Source organism: Dermochelys coriacea, chromosome 11 (genome assembly GCF_009764565.3).
Source record: "Dermochelys coriacea isolate rDerCor1 chromosome 11, rDerCor1.pri.v4, whole genome shotgun sequence".
NCBI classification, from domain to species: domain Eukaryota; kingdom Metazoa; phylum Chordata; order Testudines; family Dermochelyidae; genus Dermochelys; species Dermochelys coriacea.
In genome coordinates this window covers 40,086,680-40,100,470 of record NC_050078.2, presented here as the reverse complement: position 1 = coordinate 40,100,470, position 13,791 = coordinate 40,086,680, and the positions used below count along the sequence as shown (strand labels likewise).

The following is a 13,791-nucleotide window of genomic DNA, read 5'->3' as shown; positions in this document are numbered from 1 at the left end:
GAAGTGAAAGCATGGGGCAGGACATAGCAAAGTCCTAGTCCTGCCAATTCTCGTGATTTTGTCATGAGTCTCATGATAATTATTGTTTTTCTTAAAGCCCCAGCTCCTGGAGTCAAGTACATATGTGATGATTTCAGCCTTCATTCTTAAAGAAAAAGTAAGCTTCTAGTCCTTGTGGCTGTGGAGAAAGTTTCAAAATGTGACCCCAGTGCATTCTAAAGACTCAAAAAGCAGAAGGCAAATAAAAAGAACACCAAATCTATTATTTTTTACATAATCTTATTATTTTAAAGCAAATCTCATGATTTTTGGTGAACCTGACTCATGATTTTGAACATTCAGGGTTGGCAATACTGAGTCACAGAAGCTTTATCATGTGTATATGGTTAAGTATAAAAGAGCACAAAAGTGTTAGATTGTGCAAAGGGTGTGTGTGGACTACTTCACAACTACTGTGTGCCTCTGCGAGTTAAACTGTAACCAGAAGCTTCATACTTTTTGGGTGGAGTTCTGGGAGACGAATGTGTTTAAGTTACTGGGGTATCTCAGGGGTCAGTGCTGGTCCTGAGGCATACAGCAGGTAGGCTGAGGCGCTCCATTTTGGAGAAGAGATAGCAAACTGAGAGCCAGTGCCCAGGAAATATGCTAGAGAGGCCAAGAGAGAAACCACTACTGCAGCTTTGGAAACTTGAAGCACCCTAAGGTTCCATAGCACAACGGCTTGGATTCTCCTGGTGATGCTTCCCGGGGCACCCAGGGCTGAGAGTCACTTTGTTACTATGTGAGGGAGTCTTGCCTGTGTTAGCTGGATGTCATCTCCCTAACACAACCAGCCCGTCAGTTACTCAAGCACTCTCCTCTGGGCTACACAAGTCCTGTCTTTGCCTTGTAGGTTGACCCCAACCGCCGAGTCCCTTCAAAATGTCCCCCTGTGGTATCCATACTTTGATCACTGGATACCCACAGAAATCCCAGATGGAACAGACTACCACAGTTTACCAGTTTTGGCTTAGACCAATGCTCCTGTAGTATGCACAGCACTTGAGTTATATTATAAAAAAAAAAAGGACATTTACTTAAAAAGAATAGAGATTCGAATAAAAAACAGTGTGAGAGACCGGAACAAATAGTTACATATGAAACAAGATCATATCACACATTCTAAAGCCTCAATTTAACTAAATAACCAGTTATCCTTATGTCTAAAGAAGCTTATCTCACCCAAATTCTCTTCAGCATTTTCAGCCAAGGCATGAAGCAATCTCGCTGTCCATTTATTTCCTAGGTACAGTATACCATCGTGCCAGGGTGCCTCTTTGCACCCCCAAATCTACCAGAACAGACTATCAATTTTCACCTCAAGACAGGCCCGCCCTTCTGTTTACCTTTTTCTTTAATTTGCTTCTCAAGTCTCCCCCAGCTCTTCATTAGCATTTGACTTAGAATGCCAATACACATTGTTGCAACCTTAGGATAAGTGTCTCCCATCCCATCTGGGAGGAGTTTGTTTCAAGAAACACTACCTATGAGTCACCTGTTTTTAACTACAGACCTAGAAAACATAAATTTTAGGATATATACATAACTCCTCATATATATTTTCCATACATACATTTTGCAATGATTATGATGACTACTATGAGACAGGCTTTCAATAATGACATCACATGACTTTTTTGGTGAATCCAGGGGATCCCTGTACCCCTATATACTGCAGTGCCCCCTGCCTATTGGTATCCAGAGATTCTTGGGTCACACTGCTCACAGCAGTCCTAGTGGATGGCCAGGAAGGGGCACTCATTAGGATCTAAGACACTCATTTATAGCTTGTTACTAAGCCACTCTTGTGGGTAGTGGTGATGGTGGTAGGTAGCCGGGTTTAGCATAGAGCATGTCCACATTGGGGAAAGTGATATTCTAAGTGATATTAAAATTAGTTCAACAAAAGCAATTTATCAATCAGTTAGAGCTGTAGTGTAGACATAGTTTTAGGCAGTTCAAAGTGGCCTGAGCTGGTTTTACTGAACTAGAATGGTTTCAGAGTAGCAGCCATGTTAGTCTGTATCTGCAAAAAGAAAAGGAGGACTAAGGTGCCACAAGTCCTCCTTTTCTTTTTGAACTAGAATGGGTTAGGTTGCCTAAAACCAAGTCCATAGTATAGGCTTAATTGCTTTTAATATAGATTTAGGTGAGCTAATTAAAAAATTTAAGCTTCTCCAGTTTAAACAAGCCTACTACATTTAAAAGGAACTTTTGCTTGTTAAACAATAGGGGAGGCAATATGGCAATAATTTTCCATATTACTTACTCAAGTGCCTTAAAAATATTGGTTGTAAGCTCAGCCCAGGCAGATTTTCCTTCTAAAGTCCCTATATATTTGCCACTTTTGCTATAACTTGTTCAATTGTTTTTATGCAATTCAGTGATACATGTTAGAGATGTGTAGGGCTACAGCATCTGGCCTGATCAGTGGGGATCATGGGATTCTATTAGGATTTCTGAGGCAAGCTCAGGTTATATTTAACCATTACTGTATTTCCACAGCAGTAAAAACATGTAACACATTGTAGCTGGCACCAGAGGCTTAGTGCATAAATTCATGGGCTATTGACAATCCCATAACTATGCAAGCAACCCTTCTTTTGTTCAACTGTCGATCTCACCTAAAAACTAAACCTTTAAAAGGGCAGTTATAGCCACCTTCACTCAGAAGCTGAGGGTTTTTTAAATGTATTTTATCTATCTAGGGCACTAAAACGGCCCCATTACCATAGTATCTGCATGCTTCACAATCCAGTGAGGTAGAAAAGTTCTCTTATCTCCATTTTGGGGGCAACCAAGGAACAGAGACAAAGTGATTTGCCCAGGCTCATACAGAAAGTCTGTGGCTGAGCAGGGACTTTAACCAACGACTCCTCAGGGCTAACCACTGGACCATCCTTCCTCTGACCTCTTCCTGGTTTGAGGCAGGAGTAGAGAGAATTACTCTGATGGTATAAATATCAGACTCATCAGCTACTATAGGGAAATGCCAGGTATAATCCTCACCAATTTACCCCTCCTTGTGAGACCACAGATCCACACCCTCACAAGATGAGTTCAAGCCAGGAGGGCATATGCAAGCCCTTTGGGGCAACCTGCTCTGAGGGGAAGGCAACACCACCAGGTAGGTTTGCAGGATATTTACTATAGATATCGTAAAGCAAAATCCAGTCTCTAAGAGATTATGACAGAATCTGCTCAAACATCAAGGTGACATCAGTATCAGCATCTATAAGTGAAGTTACTAGGGTTACTTTTATAACTGCTGCTTGAGCCTTTTATAAGGCCACCTTCAATTAAACTCAGAATAATGTAAAGTTCTCGGGTTACTCTCTTTCCCAGATTATTTAATCCTTTTGTCTCTGACACTGTCACTCATGATACCAATCCCCCAAAATCTGTGAAACTAAAAAGACCAAAATAGTTGCATTTGGCTAAAACAGGAACTTGCAAATTCAGCAAAATAGAGACATCTTGTTTCTTGCAAGTACACTATGCTTCTCTCTTTTAATTGGGGCACAATCTACACTCATTTCACATACACAATTCTCATCAGCAAGAACTCTGCTGATGGAAATAGTGTAGAACATGGAAACAATTTGGAAAATCAATGGGTTAATATTTAGGTTCACTATGCAGAACATATTCATTTCTTTTTGAAGTTAAAGGTCACTAGAAAGTGCAAACAGATTCTGCAAGGTTCTGAATGAACCTTACCTCCCATAAGTAACAAAATAGGAGGTCTGAACCCTGTAGAATCAGTCCTAGAATTTTTACTTTGAGTATGGATGTCAGTTAGTGAGATCTGTGAACTCTTTTAACGGCAAACTATACTACGACATACATGTTCTTAACATCCTGCTGTTCATTTCTGGCACTTTAAACTACACATTCTGCTCCAACGAAATAGAAGCATTCACTGAGAGAGGGTAAGAACATTTGATAAATTACAGAGATTCACATGATCCTAAATTAGAAAAATAATTTTGTCTTTTTAATATTTATTTTCTTGCTGCTGCTCAGTTTTTGACACTTGAAAACTATATGTAAGGCATTAGATAAATTTACTTCAAACAGAGAAGAGTTTGTCAGGGCATGGAGGGAAGCAGGCATCTGGTTTCATTATTTTCATTCTTAGTGGCATTTAGGAAATGCATTTTGTAATAATCATCATGCTCATGTTTTTTTCAAACTTCTGAGATAGCACCACCTAGTGGCCATTGCACAGATGGACGGGTGCTCTTCGGCCAACAGCATGAACACCAAAAATTCCAAAGCTAGTTGTGAACAGATGTAAGACAGTCCTGTTGCTTATCTTCAAACAAAGCATTGAAGACACTGGAAGAAAGGCTCATATAAAGGCAACATTGCCTTGGTACATTTTTTTAATGTAGCCTCCATTTAAATTATTAACTTTTTGTGTCAGTAAATAAATCTACACAAACTGAAGAAAATGTTGTAAAGTCTTGGAATGTTAAATGCAATCCTGGAATCAGAGTTAGCATTTGATTTTGGCTTGCTTTGCTAATGAAGTATATGTCTGGGGTTAGGGATGCATTCAAATACAAGCAGAGGATCTTATGGGACATTTACATAATCTCTATTATTTTGTGTACAAGAGCTTTTTTGCAGAAAGTTAAGAGGAGACTGCCTTTAACTTCCTTCACAAAGCAGGGATGAGATATTAATAGCCATACTTATACCGTCTATTCTCTGCCAAACCTTTCATTTATCCTGCAGGCTGCCAAAGACAAACCTTAACAATCTGATTTCAGAACACAGGTCCCTACACCAGAAGTGGTGCCAATTATATTAGATGGCTGAAAAAAATAGAACACAAAGTGTCTGGTTTTTTTAAGGTCACAAAGACTTGTAGCATCATATGCAGAAGTACATGTTTAACCATTCCAAGTTATACTGACCTGGCAGAAAATATTGCTGCTGCTTTTTCAGAGAGAGGCAAAAATTTTGTAACGGAAGGCAGAAGTCACCCGAACCATTTAGAGAGTGACAACAGTAAAGAATTTAAGATACAAAAAATCATGAAAGCAACTCAGTATAAAGTTACAGTGATCTGCAACTCCTAATTGGCATGCCAGAGTGCAGTTCCTCCTGTGTCTCACCCAAAGCACTCAGTTCAATCCTGCTGCCGGTGAAAATATTTTTAAAAGCCAGAGAGACAAGTTTGTGTGAAAGGACCAGAGTTCAGGAGAAGCTTGTATGGTATAATTGCCTTGTTCACAATCAAGTTCACTGCTAATAACGGACAGTTATTATAATAATTGGGACTGCTAATTGGAACAAAGAACCTAATCTGTCATTTAGGAATAACAGGAAAAGCACAGAGTCATTGGATCAGAATGACAAAAACACTGACAAGGTAGCACAGTCTCAAATATCTGACTGGATGAATGGAACAGGCTCTCTCAATAAGTCAACCAGGACCCAAAAATCAAAGCATGTAAAGGTAAAGGGGTTTTCACCCCCAACTGGGCACAGAGCTGACCCCAGTCTCATAAGATAGTCCTCACCCACATTTCACCAACTGCTAAGCTCACAGCAGCAAAAGGAGAAGCAGACTCCTCCTTAACTACATCATCCCTTCACAAGCAGCCACTGAGTAGAAAAAGTAGTTCTTCCCTCTCCCTTCCAGCAAGGCTAAGATCATTGTCTCTATCTTGTTCAGCCCTAGTCCGCAAAGGATGAGAATCCCAAAGTAACATCCAAATGCAAAACCACAAGAAATAGGCTGACTCATAGTACTTATTAAAAACCCAGCTTGCTAACATTTCCCCCTAGGATCTCCTAAAAGGACGACAGAACTGACGTTTTGAAAGAGCACAATAATCCTTGACCTAGTGAAGTTACAGCAAAGTGCCTGTTAAGATCAATCAGGTTACACAGTAAGGTCTCATAATATAAAAGATGAACGATTTTCTTACAGGAAAGTTCAGGTTCTGAGCTCCACCTCCCACCTCCTAAAAGGAGAGAGAGAAGGTACCTTCTTAGGAATGGTTTGTAGAGGCCCAAACCAAAGCCACACTCACAAAAATAGTCCTCAAACTATACAGCCAGTATAATGGGCATCTAGCCTATACAGAATATAGTCAAATAGACTCAAAAATTGCTATCAACTACACTTGTGCAAACCCACTAAAGTTAATGCAGTTTCATGGCTTACAGAGTGGAATTCAGCCAAAAGCATTTAGAGTAATTTGAAATGACTTGTGCTGTACTCTACACATTAGTTTTGATATTTTGTATCAGCAAGATACTGATTATTGCATGAACTGGTTGGATATACATCATCGTATTCTAGCCTGTAACTCTCTAACCACAAGTGAATTACCAAAGGTCTCCTTACTCCTGGAAAGAAATGTCATATCCGACCAAAAGCCTTCAGGTGTCTACATCCTTTTAACGTGTTCTGAAAGAGACTTTTCTTTTTATGTAGCAACTCCTGACAGTCTCTTAGCTTTGTATGTGTGTTGTAGTGTTGGTGTTTATGTAACATGTCACATGCACACTCTACTGTAACGTTTGCAGACTCTTTTTGGCTGTGTGTGTGTTGCATTGTTGGTGTTTGTGTGGCAGAAGTGTCACATGCACATTCTGTTGGTATGTGGCAGCTATCTTTGAAGTCATTGAACTTCACCTTATTGTTATAAATTAGCAATAGACATAGGCACATATGTGTAAGTCAATGTCACCAAGTTTCAAATCATCTGAAATAATTAATTCTATCAGTTTGGTATATTTTTTATGCCATAACTAGTAAGATATTTTTAAAGTATTGTGCAGGTGTGTTTAAACAGAAAGGATGTTACTTGCAAAAACTATCTTTGCCTAAATTGGATATACATGGTTTACACAATGTAAAGCAAATTATGCAAGAAGCTAGAGACAGAGAAGTGTTGTCTAGTGGTCCGAGCACAAAACTAGTGCCCAGAAAATTCCTGAGGCCTCATTCCTACTCTGACAATGAAGTCTGGCCTTGGCTATCATTTAATCTCCCTGCATCTCTGAAGTGGGGATACCTCACAGCAATGCTGTGAGGATTGATTAATTAATTAATGCCCATAAATTGCCTTGAAAATAGCAAGCATTAAGTATTTTACAACTCCAGATTACTTTCTGTAACCCTGATGGAAAACAATGCCAGGGTTCAGTGCAGCAGTAGTAGAAGTCTGCAGGGGCATCTAGTCAAGAAATCTTAATATTAACAAAGCTATGCACAGAAATACCTGTTTTGGTTAATGGACTAGAGAACAGCTGCTGAAGAAGTTTGTTCTCTGAAGTTCTCAGCACCACCACTGTATCAGCAGGAAGAGTGTCTCTGTTCTTCTCAAGGAAACCGTAGGCATCATATAATACCTAGGTGTTGGAGACAGAATGAACAAACAGCTGAAATAGACTACCAAAACCCTGCCATTTACTTTAAACAGGCAAGTTGACCAAGTAAGCTAATTCAAACCTGACAAGCTGGTGAATTACTGCAGTGTCCTCAAAGTGTGAGCTGGCTTTAGACAGCATCTGCATTCATAACATGTCATTGGTATATCAAATTGGTTTAAGTGGCTTAGGCTGAGTCACACTGTATTACACTGTATCACATCAAACTACCACGTGCCCAATGCAACATAACACACTGCAGCACCACACTACTCGCATAACTTGACAGGTTACATGTGAAAGAGGCAATGGTTTTCAGACAGAGCAGCCATTCTGCATTTACTGCATGTAGCCAGTGTGTGATCTGTAATTAAATCTTCTGGAGAAACAGGAGAAAATTTCATATCTAGCACACTGGCAAAATGGATACAAAATGTACTGCCACTGTTACCAAATGGATATTTATTCATCTGGGATCCTCTCTTTAATTTGCACTGGCTTAGGGCACAATATTTTTAAAATTTTAATTCTGAAGGCTTTGAAAGGCAAAATTGCTCTGAATTGTTTTTCTCAGTTATTAGTTATTAGTAATCAATGATCAAATCTTTGTATCAAAATTGGAATAGAGTTATTCTGCTTTAGATTTTATTTTTTAAAACTACAATAATTTCCAGCATCCAGTTTTACTATAAATGGCCTCACTGCCGGAAAAACACAGGCACAGCACATGGGGCAGGTCTACACTACCGCAGGCATCGATGTTCTGAGATCAATCCACCGGCGGTCGATTTAGTGGGTCTATTAAAGACCCACTAAATCGACTGCAGATCGCTCTCCAGTAGCTGGAGTTGCGTAGTTCCACTTACTGCGATAGAGTGTAGACATATGGTCTTGAAGTTACACTAGAGCTGAATTTGGCCCTACTGTGGAGAATGACAGAAAGTCAGCACTGCCTCTAGGACTTAACATTTAGGTGGCAATGATTTACTGGAGCTTTGTGGAACTTTACAGTTTTCCTTAACAAACCCAAAAGTTGGGCGAGGTTTACCGGAAGATTTGTAGAGGTTCTTGACCCTTGCATTGGGCCTGAGTTAGGTCTGCATGGAAACCATGCAAATCTAGGCTGCTTTGGTGGAGTTTTGTGTACAACTGGGAATTTATACCTTAAATTCCAAACAAAACTCAGTGGACATGAAACCAACTAAAACCAAAACTGCTGAGTTCTGCAGAGTACTAGAGTACAGTATGTAGGTGGGAATTCTTCCAGTCTCTCCTTTTCCCTCTACAGGAGTTTAAAAAGAAAGCACTATTGCAGAGACAGTTTTAAACTGTTTTATTCATTGAACCTCCTTTCCTTTCCTGCTCTCTCTCTTCCACACAAACAACTATTACTGAGTATATGTGTTAATGGCTAGAGATATTATAACTGTGCAGGTTGTTCTGGGTCAAGGGGGGCCACCACTTCTAAGAAATGTCTCAACTGGGGTGACCAGATGTCCCAAATTTATAGGGACAGTCCCGATATTAGGGCCTTTGTCTTATATAAGCGCCTATTATCCCCATCCCTATTTTTCATAATTGCTAACTGGTCACCCTAGTCTCAGCTGGAGTGGCATTTCACGTGTCAGGATGCCACCTCCAGAATTGGGTAAGGAGCATTTATAACATGGGCAATTTTGCATTGTCAATCTTATCACAAATTCTAGGTTTCTTTAAAAACAATTAATCCATTAAAAAGAGAGAAATCTGCAAGCAATATAAATGCCTCTGGATGGAATGGATAGTGACTATACTACTTATTATATTCAGACCATATGGCCTTTACCTTTCCAGCATAGTGCTGAATGCCAAAACACAGCTCCACTCGTTTGGGCCTCCAAAAGTATTTGCATCTTAAATTATCTTCAAACTTATCTAGTCATTAAAAAAAGGTAATGGTTAAAGGTGAAAAACAGCAATTCAAACCACAACTCCCCACCATAATTAGGGACAGCTTACAACCCAAAAAATCAGAATTAGTACAAAATACTCTTATAAGTTATCACATTGTCCACCAATGATGTCAGCCTTTGTCAGCTTTTGCTACAAGCACCTGTGTTCTTTCTTCCAAGTTGCCACTTATAAATGAACAGCTTCCCCAAACTAGTCCTTCAAATCCCTCACGACTCACTTCTAATGGGATGCCTGTCGGAAACTAACAAATGAAATGGCTTGGTAGGTAGAAGGCTAGAAGAAACTTCTCATATATATCCTATTTATTTATTCATTTGTTTATATCTTATCTTTTTAATAAATAACCAACTCAAAGCCCTCTAGCTATGTACATATCTGCCCTATCTGAATGCCCTTGTTCCTTCCCATAATTGGTTATATCCACAAGAAAGAAAGGGCACAACACTCCAGCCAACAACTAGGTCCCCTCCAAGATTACACCTGTCACTTCTGTGGGAAAATCTGCAGGGCATGAACTGGGCTCCTCAGACATCTAAAAACCCACCAATGAACTCCCTTGGCAGACAACATCCTCGCATCAAGGGATAGCCAAAGAAGATGTCCACCTGCACTTTGATTTAAATACATGCTAAAGCCTTTAGGCATCTTTTATCCTGCATTTGAACTTCTTCAGAAAAACAGGCTTATGTCCAAAGGGACCTTCTGGGATATGTCTACACAGTAATTAAACACCTGCAGCTGGCCTGGGTTAGCTGCTCGGGCTTGGGCTACAGGGATGTAAAACTGCAGTGTAGACATTGGGGCTTGGGCTGGAGCCTAGGCTCTGGGACCCACCCCACTCATGGGCTCCCAGAGCTTGGGCTCCAGCCTGAGCCTGAACATCTACTATGCAATTTTACAGCTGTGCAGCCCAAGCCCTGGTTATTGAGAAATACAGACACTCTATGAGGTACATGCCCACAATACACTGAGCTAACGGAAAGAGAGACAGCTTATACAGCTGAGTGAGAACAAGGCCTTTTCTGCCCTATGAGATAATCCTATGATATTTTGTACTGAAACTTCCCATTGCATTTGTTTATCTTAGTCAGCAGTTCTGGGTTTGTTACAGGAATCACATGGAGAAATTCTCTGGCCTAAATTATGCCGGAGATCAGACTAGATGATCAGAATGGTCCCGTCTGGCTTAAAATCTGTGAATCTTAAATTTCATGATTTTTTCCTATTTATGTTTCATTGCCACTAAAATATTTTTTAGTTTAAGACACAGAATTAGGCTTGGAGCTTTATTTGGAGTGAGTTGCAAACTGGCACACCTGCATACGGTCAAAGATCTCAACTTGCTACACACAACTTGAGATCTTCCAGCACGCCCTGATCTCAAGGCAGCAGTAATAGAATTGAACAGCTCTGAGGCAGGGAGTCTGCCTATGGGGAAATGTAAACTCAATATTCAATATTGGCCTATTTATAGGACTCACAAGCAGGCTTCTGGCTCCAGCACATGAATGGGGATTGGAATGAAACTCTCTCATCCATTGCACCTTGGATCTAAAATCAAGTATGAACCCAGTTCTCTGGAAGTGAAAAACATGTGTATGCACTATGCTATCTAACCTGCAGCTATTATTTTAAGGCTAAATTTGGCTCTCTAAATCGCAGTGAATATCTCTACTGTGTGTTCTGTATTCATTCCATTGACAGCAACCGGAGCTCTGTGTTGCTGATCAGAGAGGAGAATTCCGCCCTAAGTAAATAAAAATAGGATCATATTTTAATATTGGCTACATGCATTTTAAAGTTGGCAACAAGATTTATTAAAATGTTCATGAAATAATCATCAAGTTAAGGAACTATCTAGGCAGATGGCACAGCAAAGTCACACACACACTTTCTCCTTATGATGAGGTAATCAGTAATAAAACAGTGGTGTGTAATGGGGTAATGATGTTAAAAGCCAGGAAGATCTGAATTCTACCCTTGTCACTACTACTAACTCAATGTATGGTCTCGGGCATCTCTCTCTTCCTTTCTGTGCCTCAGTTTTAAATGAGAATAAGAATCCTTAAAGTACCTAACACACAGCAGCATTGTGATGATTTTTTAATATTTGAAAATCCTGTAGATGATAATAAGCCCTATTTAGATAGGTATTAATATTTAAACCATAAAATAACATTAACCATATAAAACAATTAGAAACTAGAAAAATAGTTGAAGAAGTGAGCACCTGAGCAAAAAGAGAGAAAATAAATACTTAAGTAAATAAAAATCCATTTATTCCTGTCTGAATATTGGTGACATCAGAGCAGAATTTTCAGAAGCCTTCACAATCCATTGCTAATGCCACAGACTCAGTGGTTATATAGACTAGCAAAAATACTATAAGATGTCATGACTCTCACTCAATGTGTATCAATCATTCTTTAGGGGTTTTTAAATTATTATTCTTACCAACTAAAGTCAGGTCTGTCGCCTGGGGAAATCGACTTTCTTCGTCAAGCAGAGAAAGTACACCCATTGGTTTCTGGAGGAACATATCTAGAAGTGGACGATTGTCCTCATACTCCACTGTAGTAGCATCAATGCCCTCATTCTGATATTCCATCTACAAATTCATAAACACAGTTAATACTGAATTGACCATGGGAACATTACCATCAGGACAGTTCTGGCACAAAGCTTCTTTCTTGTTTATAGCACCTCATAACGTTTAATTGCCTACAAAACTCACAACAATTGTGTGGCAGCTAGGTCACAATATCATGTGGGAAATGGGTCTGAGTGAGGTCTAGTCTCTACATTTCCGTTTTCTTGTTCTGTAAACTCTTAATTTTTCTTTAGCTTAAGTAAGATTTGTATTAACAGAAAGCGACAGCGCTTTTTCTTAGAGATGACCATATGATCAAGCCATAGAATTGTTAGTGGCCTAATTCTATGCCAATAAAAAGCCCAGAATATTTTAAGATCTGCTAAGGGACTGGAAATATGAATGGGTGGAAGTAGGAGTGAAGTAAGAAATAATATTAACTTAATTAAGTCTTCAATCACTCTAGACCACATTTCTTTCTTTGGTTTGGTGACTTAGGTTGTTATAGAACTGCTAATAAGAGATGGGACTTTCCAGACTGACCAAAGGTCAAACTCGCCTACCCTCAACCTGGATTGGAGTTCTATGATCCCTGGATTTGCTTGGAAGATTTCCCAGGATGTGGCATGGGATGGAGTGAACTAGAATCACAACCTTAAATATCTCAGTGATCACAGGTGATTCTCCCAGGCCACCGCAACACCAAGAAGGGCTGCTGCACTCCCTCAACCCCCTTTCCCATAAAAAAGAAGAGACAGACCAAGACCACTTCAGACTATGCCAGCTGACTAGCCAAATGCCCAGAGGTAGCCTGCCAGCCAGCATAAAATACCAACTAGAGATGATGTCACCTGGTTCTCTGAATTACAATTTTTACTTTAAAAATCTGAAACCCAGCAAGCAGAAGCACTGTTAAAACATTTTTCTTTTTAAAAACCTTTTATTTTATTTATATATATTTATTTTTATTACTATAAAAACTATTTTGTGGATTGGTAGAGGGACCTACTTCCTGTATTCATTATTTTTTGTGTTAATACTTTTTAGATGTGAAAGAGAGAGAAAATATTAAACACATAGCACATGTGTATCCAATTTCTAAGTAAATCATATCTTAAATCATTTTGTGTTATACTTTTGTTCTGCACTAACAAGGGAAATTATAGGTTGTTAATCATTCTGTATCACAGTAGAGCTAAATTAATCAGAAAAAAGTCAACCACTCAGTCAATGGAAACTTAAAAGAATCTAGCTGCTTCAAAGATCTGAAAAGTAAATTACATCCCCTTAGCTTTCCAGGCTTAAATATATATAAGACTTGATCATGCACTATGCTAACTTCATGATTTAAATCCTGATTGTGTTCATCCAGTGATTTGGTCAATTGCTGATTTCATTCCATATTATTGTCAATATGTTGATTTATTAACTCAATTATAATTTGATTTGATAACCGTTCTCTTTAATTCTTAGTTTACTAAAAGTCTAATAGTTATTTTTAGCAAAAAGTTTCTTTATGTTTGTCTTTTTATTAATTTGTAATAAAATCCATAAAAATTACCTAAAGCTAGTTTTTCTTTCAAAAATGCAACAAGGGTCACAACACCCTTCCCAATGGCAAAAAGTAATTTAGTAAAGTATTTAAGAGCTATGTAGCTCTGTCCCTAAATTAGTACCTGTATCCCTCACAATAGGGTATATTGTTCAGCCACATTCTTGTATTAGAAATAGATTATTATAAAGAGAGAGATTCAGGAGTACTATATTGGAAAGACAGACAGACAGATCTCCTGAATCTAGCTTACAATCACAGC

The 13,791-nt window shown here is 39.0% G+C and overlaps 1 protein-coding gene across 1 annotated transcript in view; it reads right to left on the bottom strand.

Annotated features, from left to right (window-relative positions):
- The window catches only part of MYO3B (myosin IIIB), a 312,077-nt gene that overhangs the window by 166,131 nt on the left and 132,155 nt on the right, over positions 1-13,791 (bottom strand). Inside the window, exons 20-22 of the mRNA XM_043504856.1 lie at positions 11,842-11,995; positions 9,260-9,348; positions 7,287-7,416 (exon numbers count right to left, since the gene is read on the bottom strand). Of these exons, the coding sequence (XP_043360791.1) occupies positions 7,287-7,416; positions 9,260-9,348; positions 11,842-11,995 (373 nt within the window). The remainder of the gene's footprint in view (positions 1-7,286; positions 7,417-9,259; positions 9,349-11,841; positions 11,996-13,791) is intronic.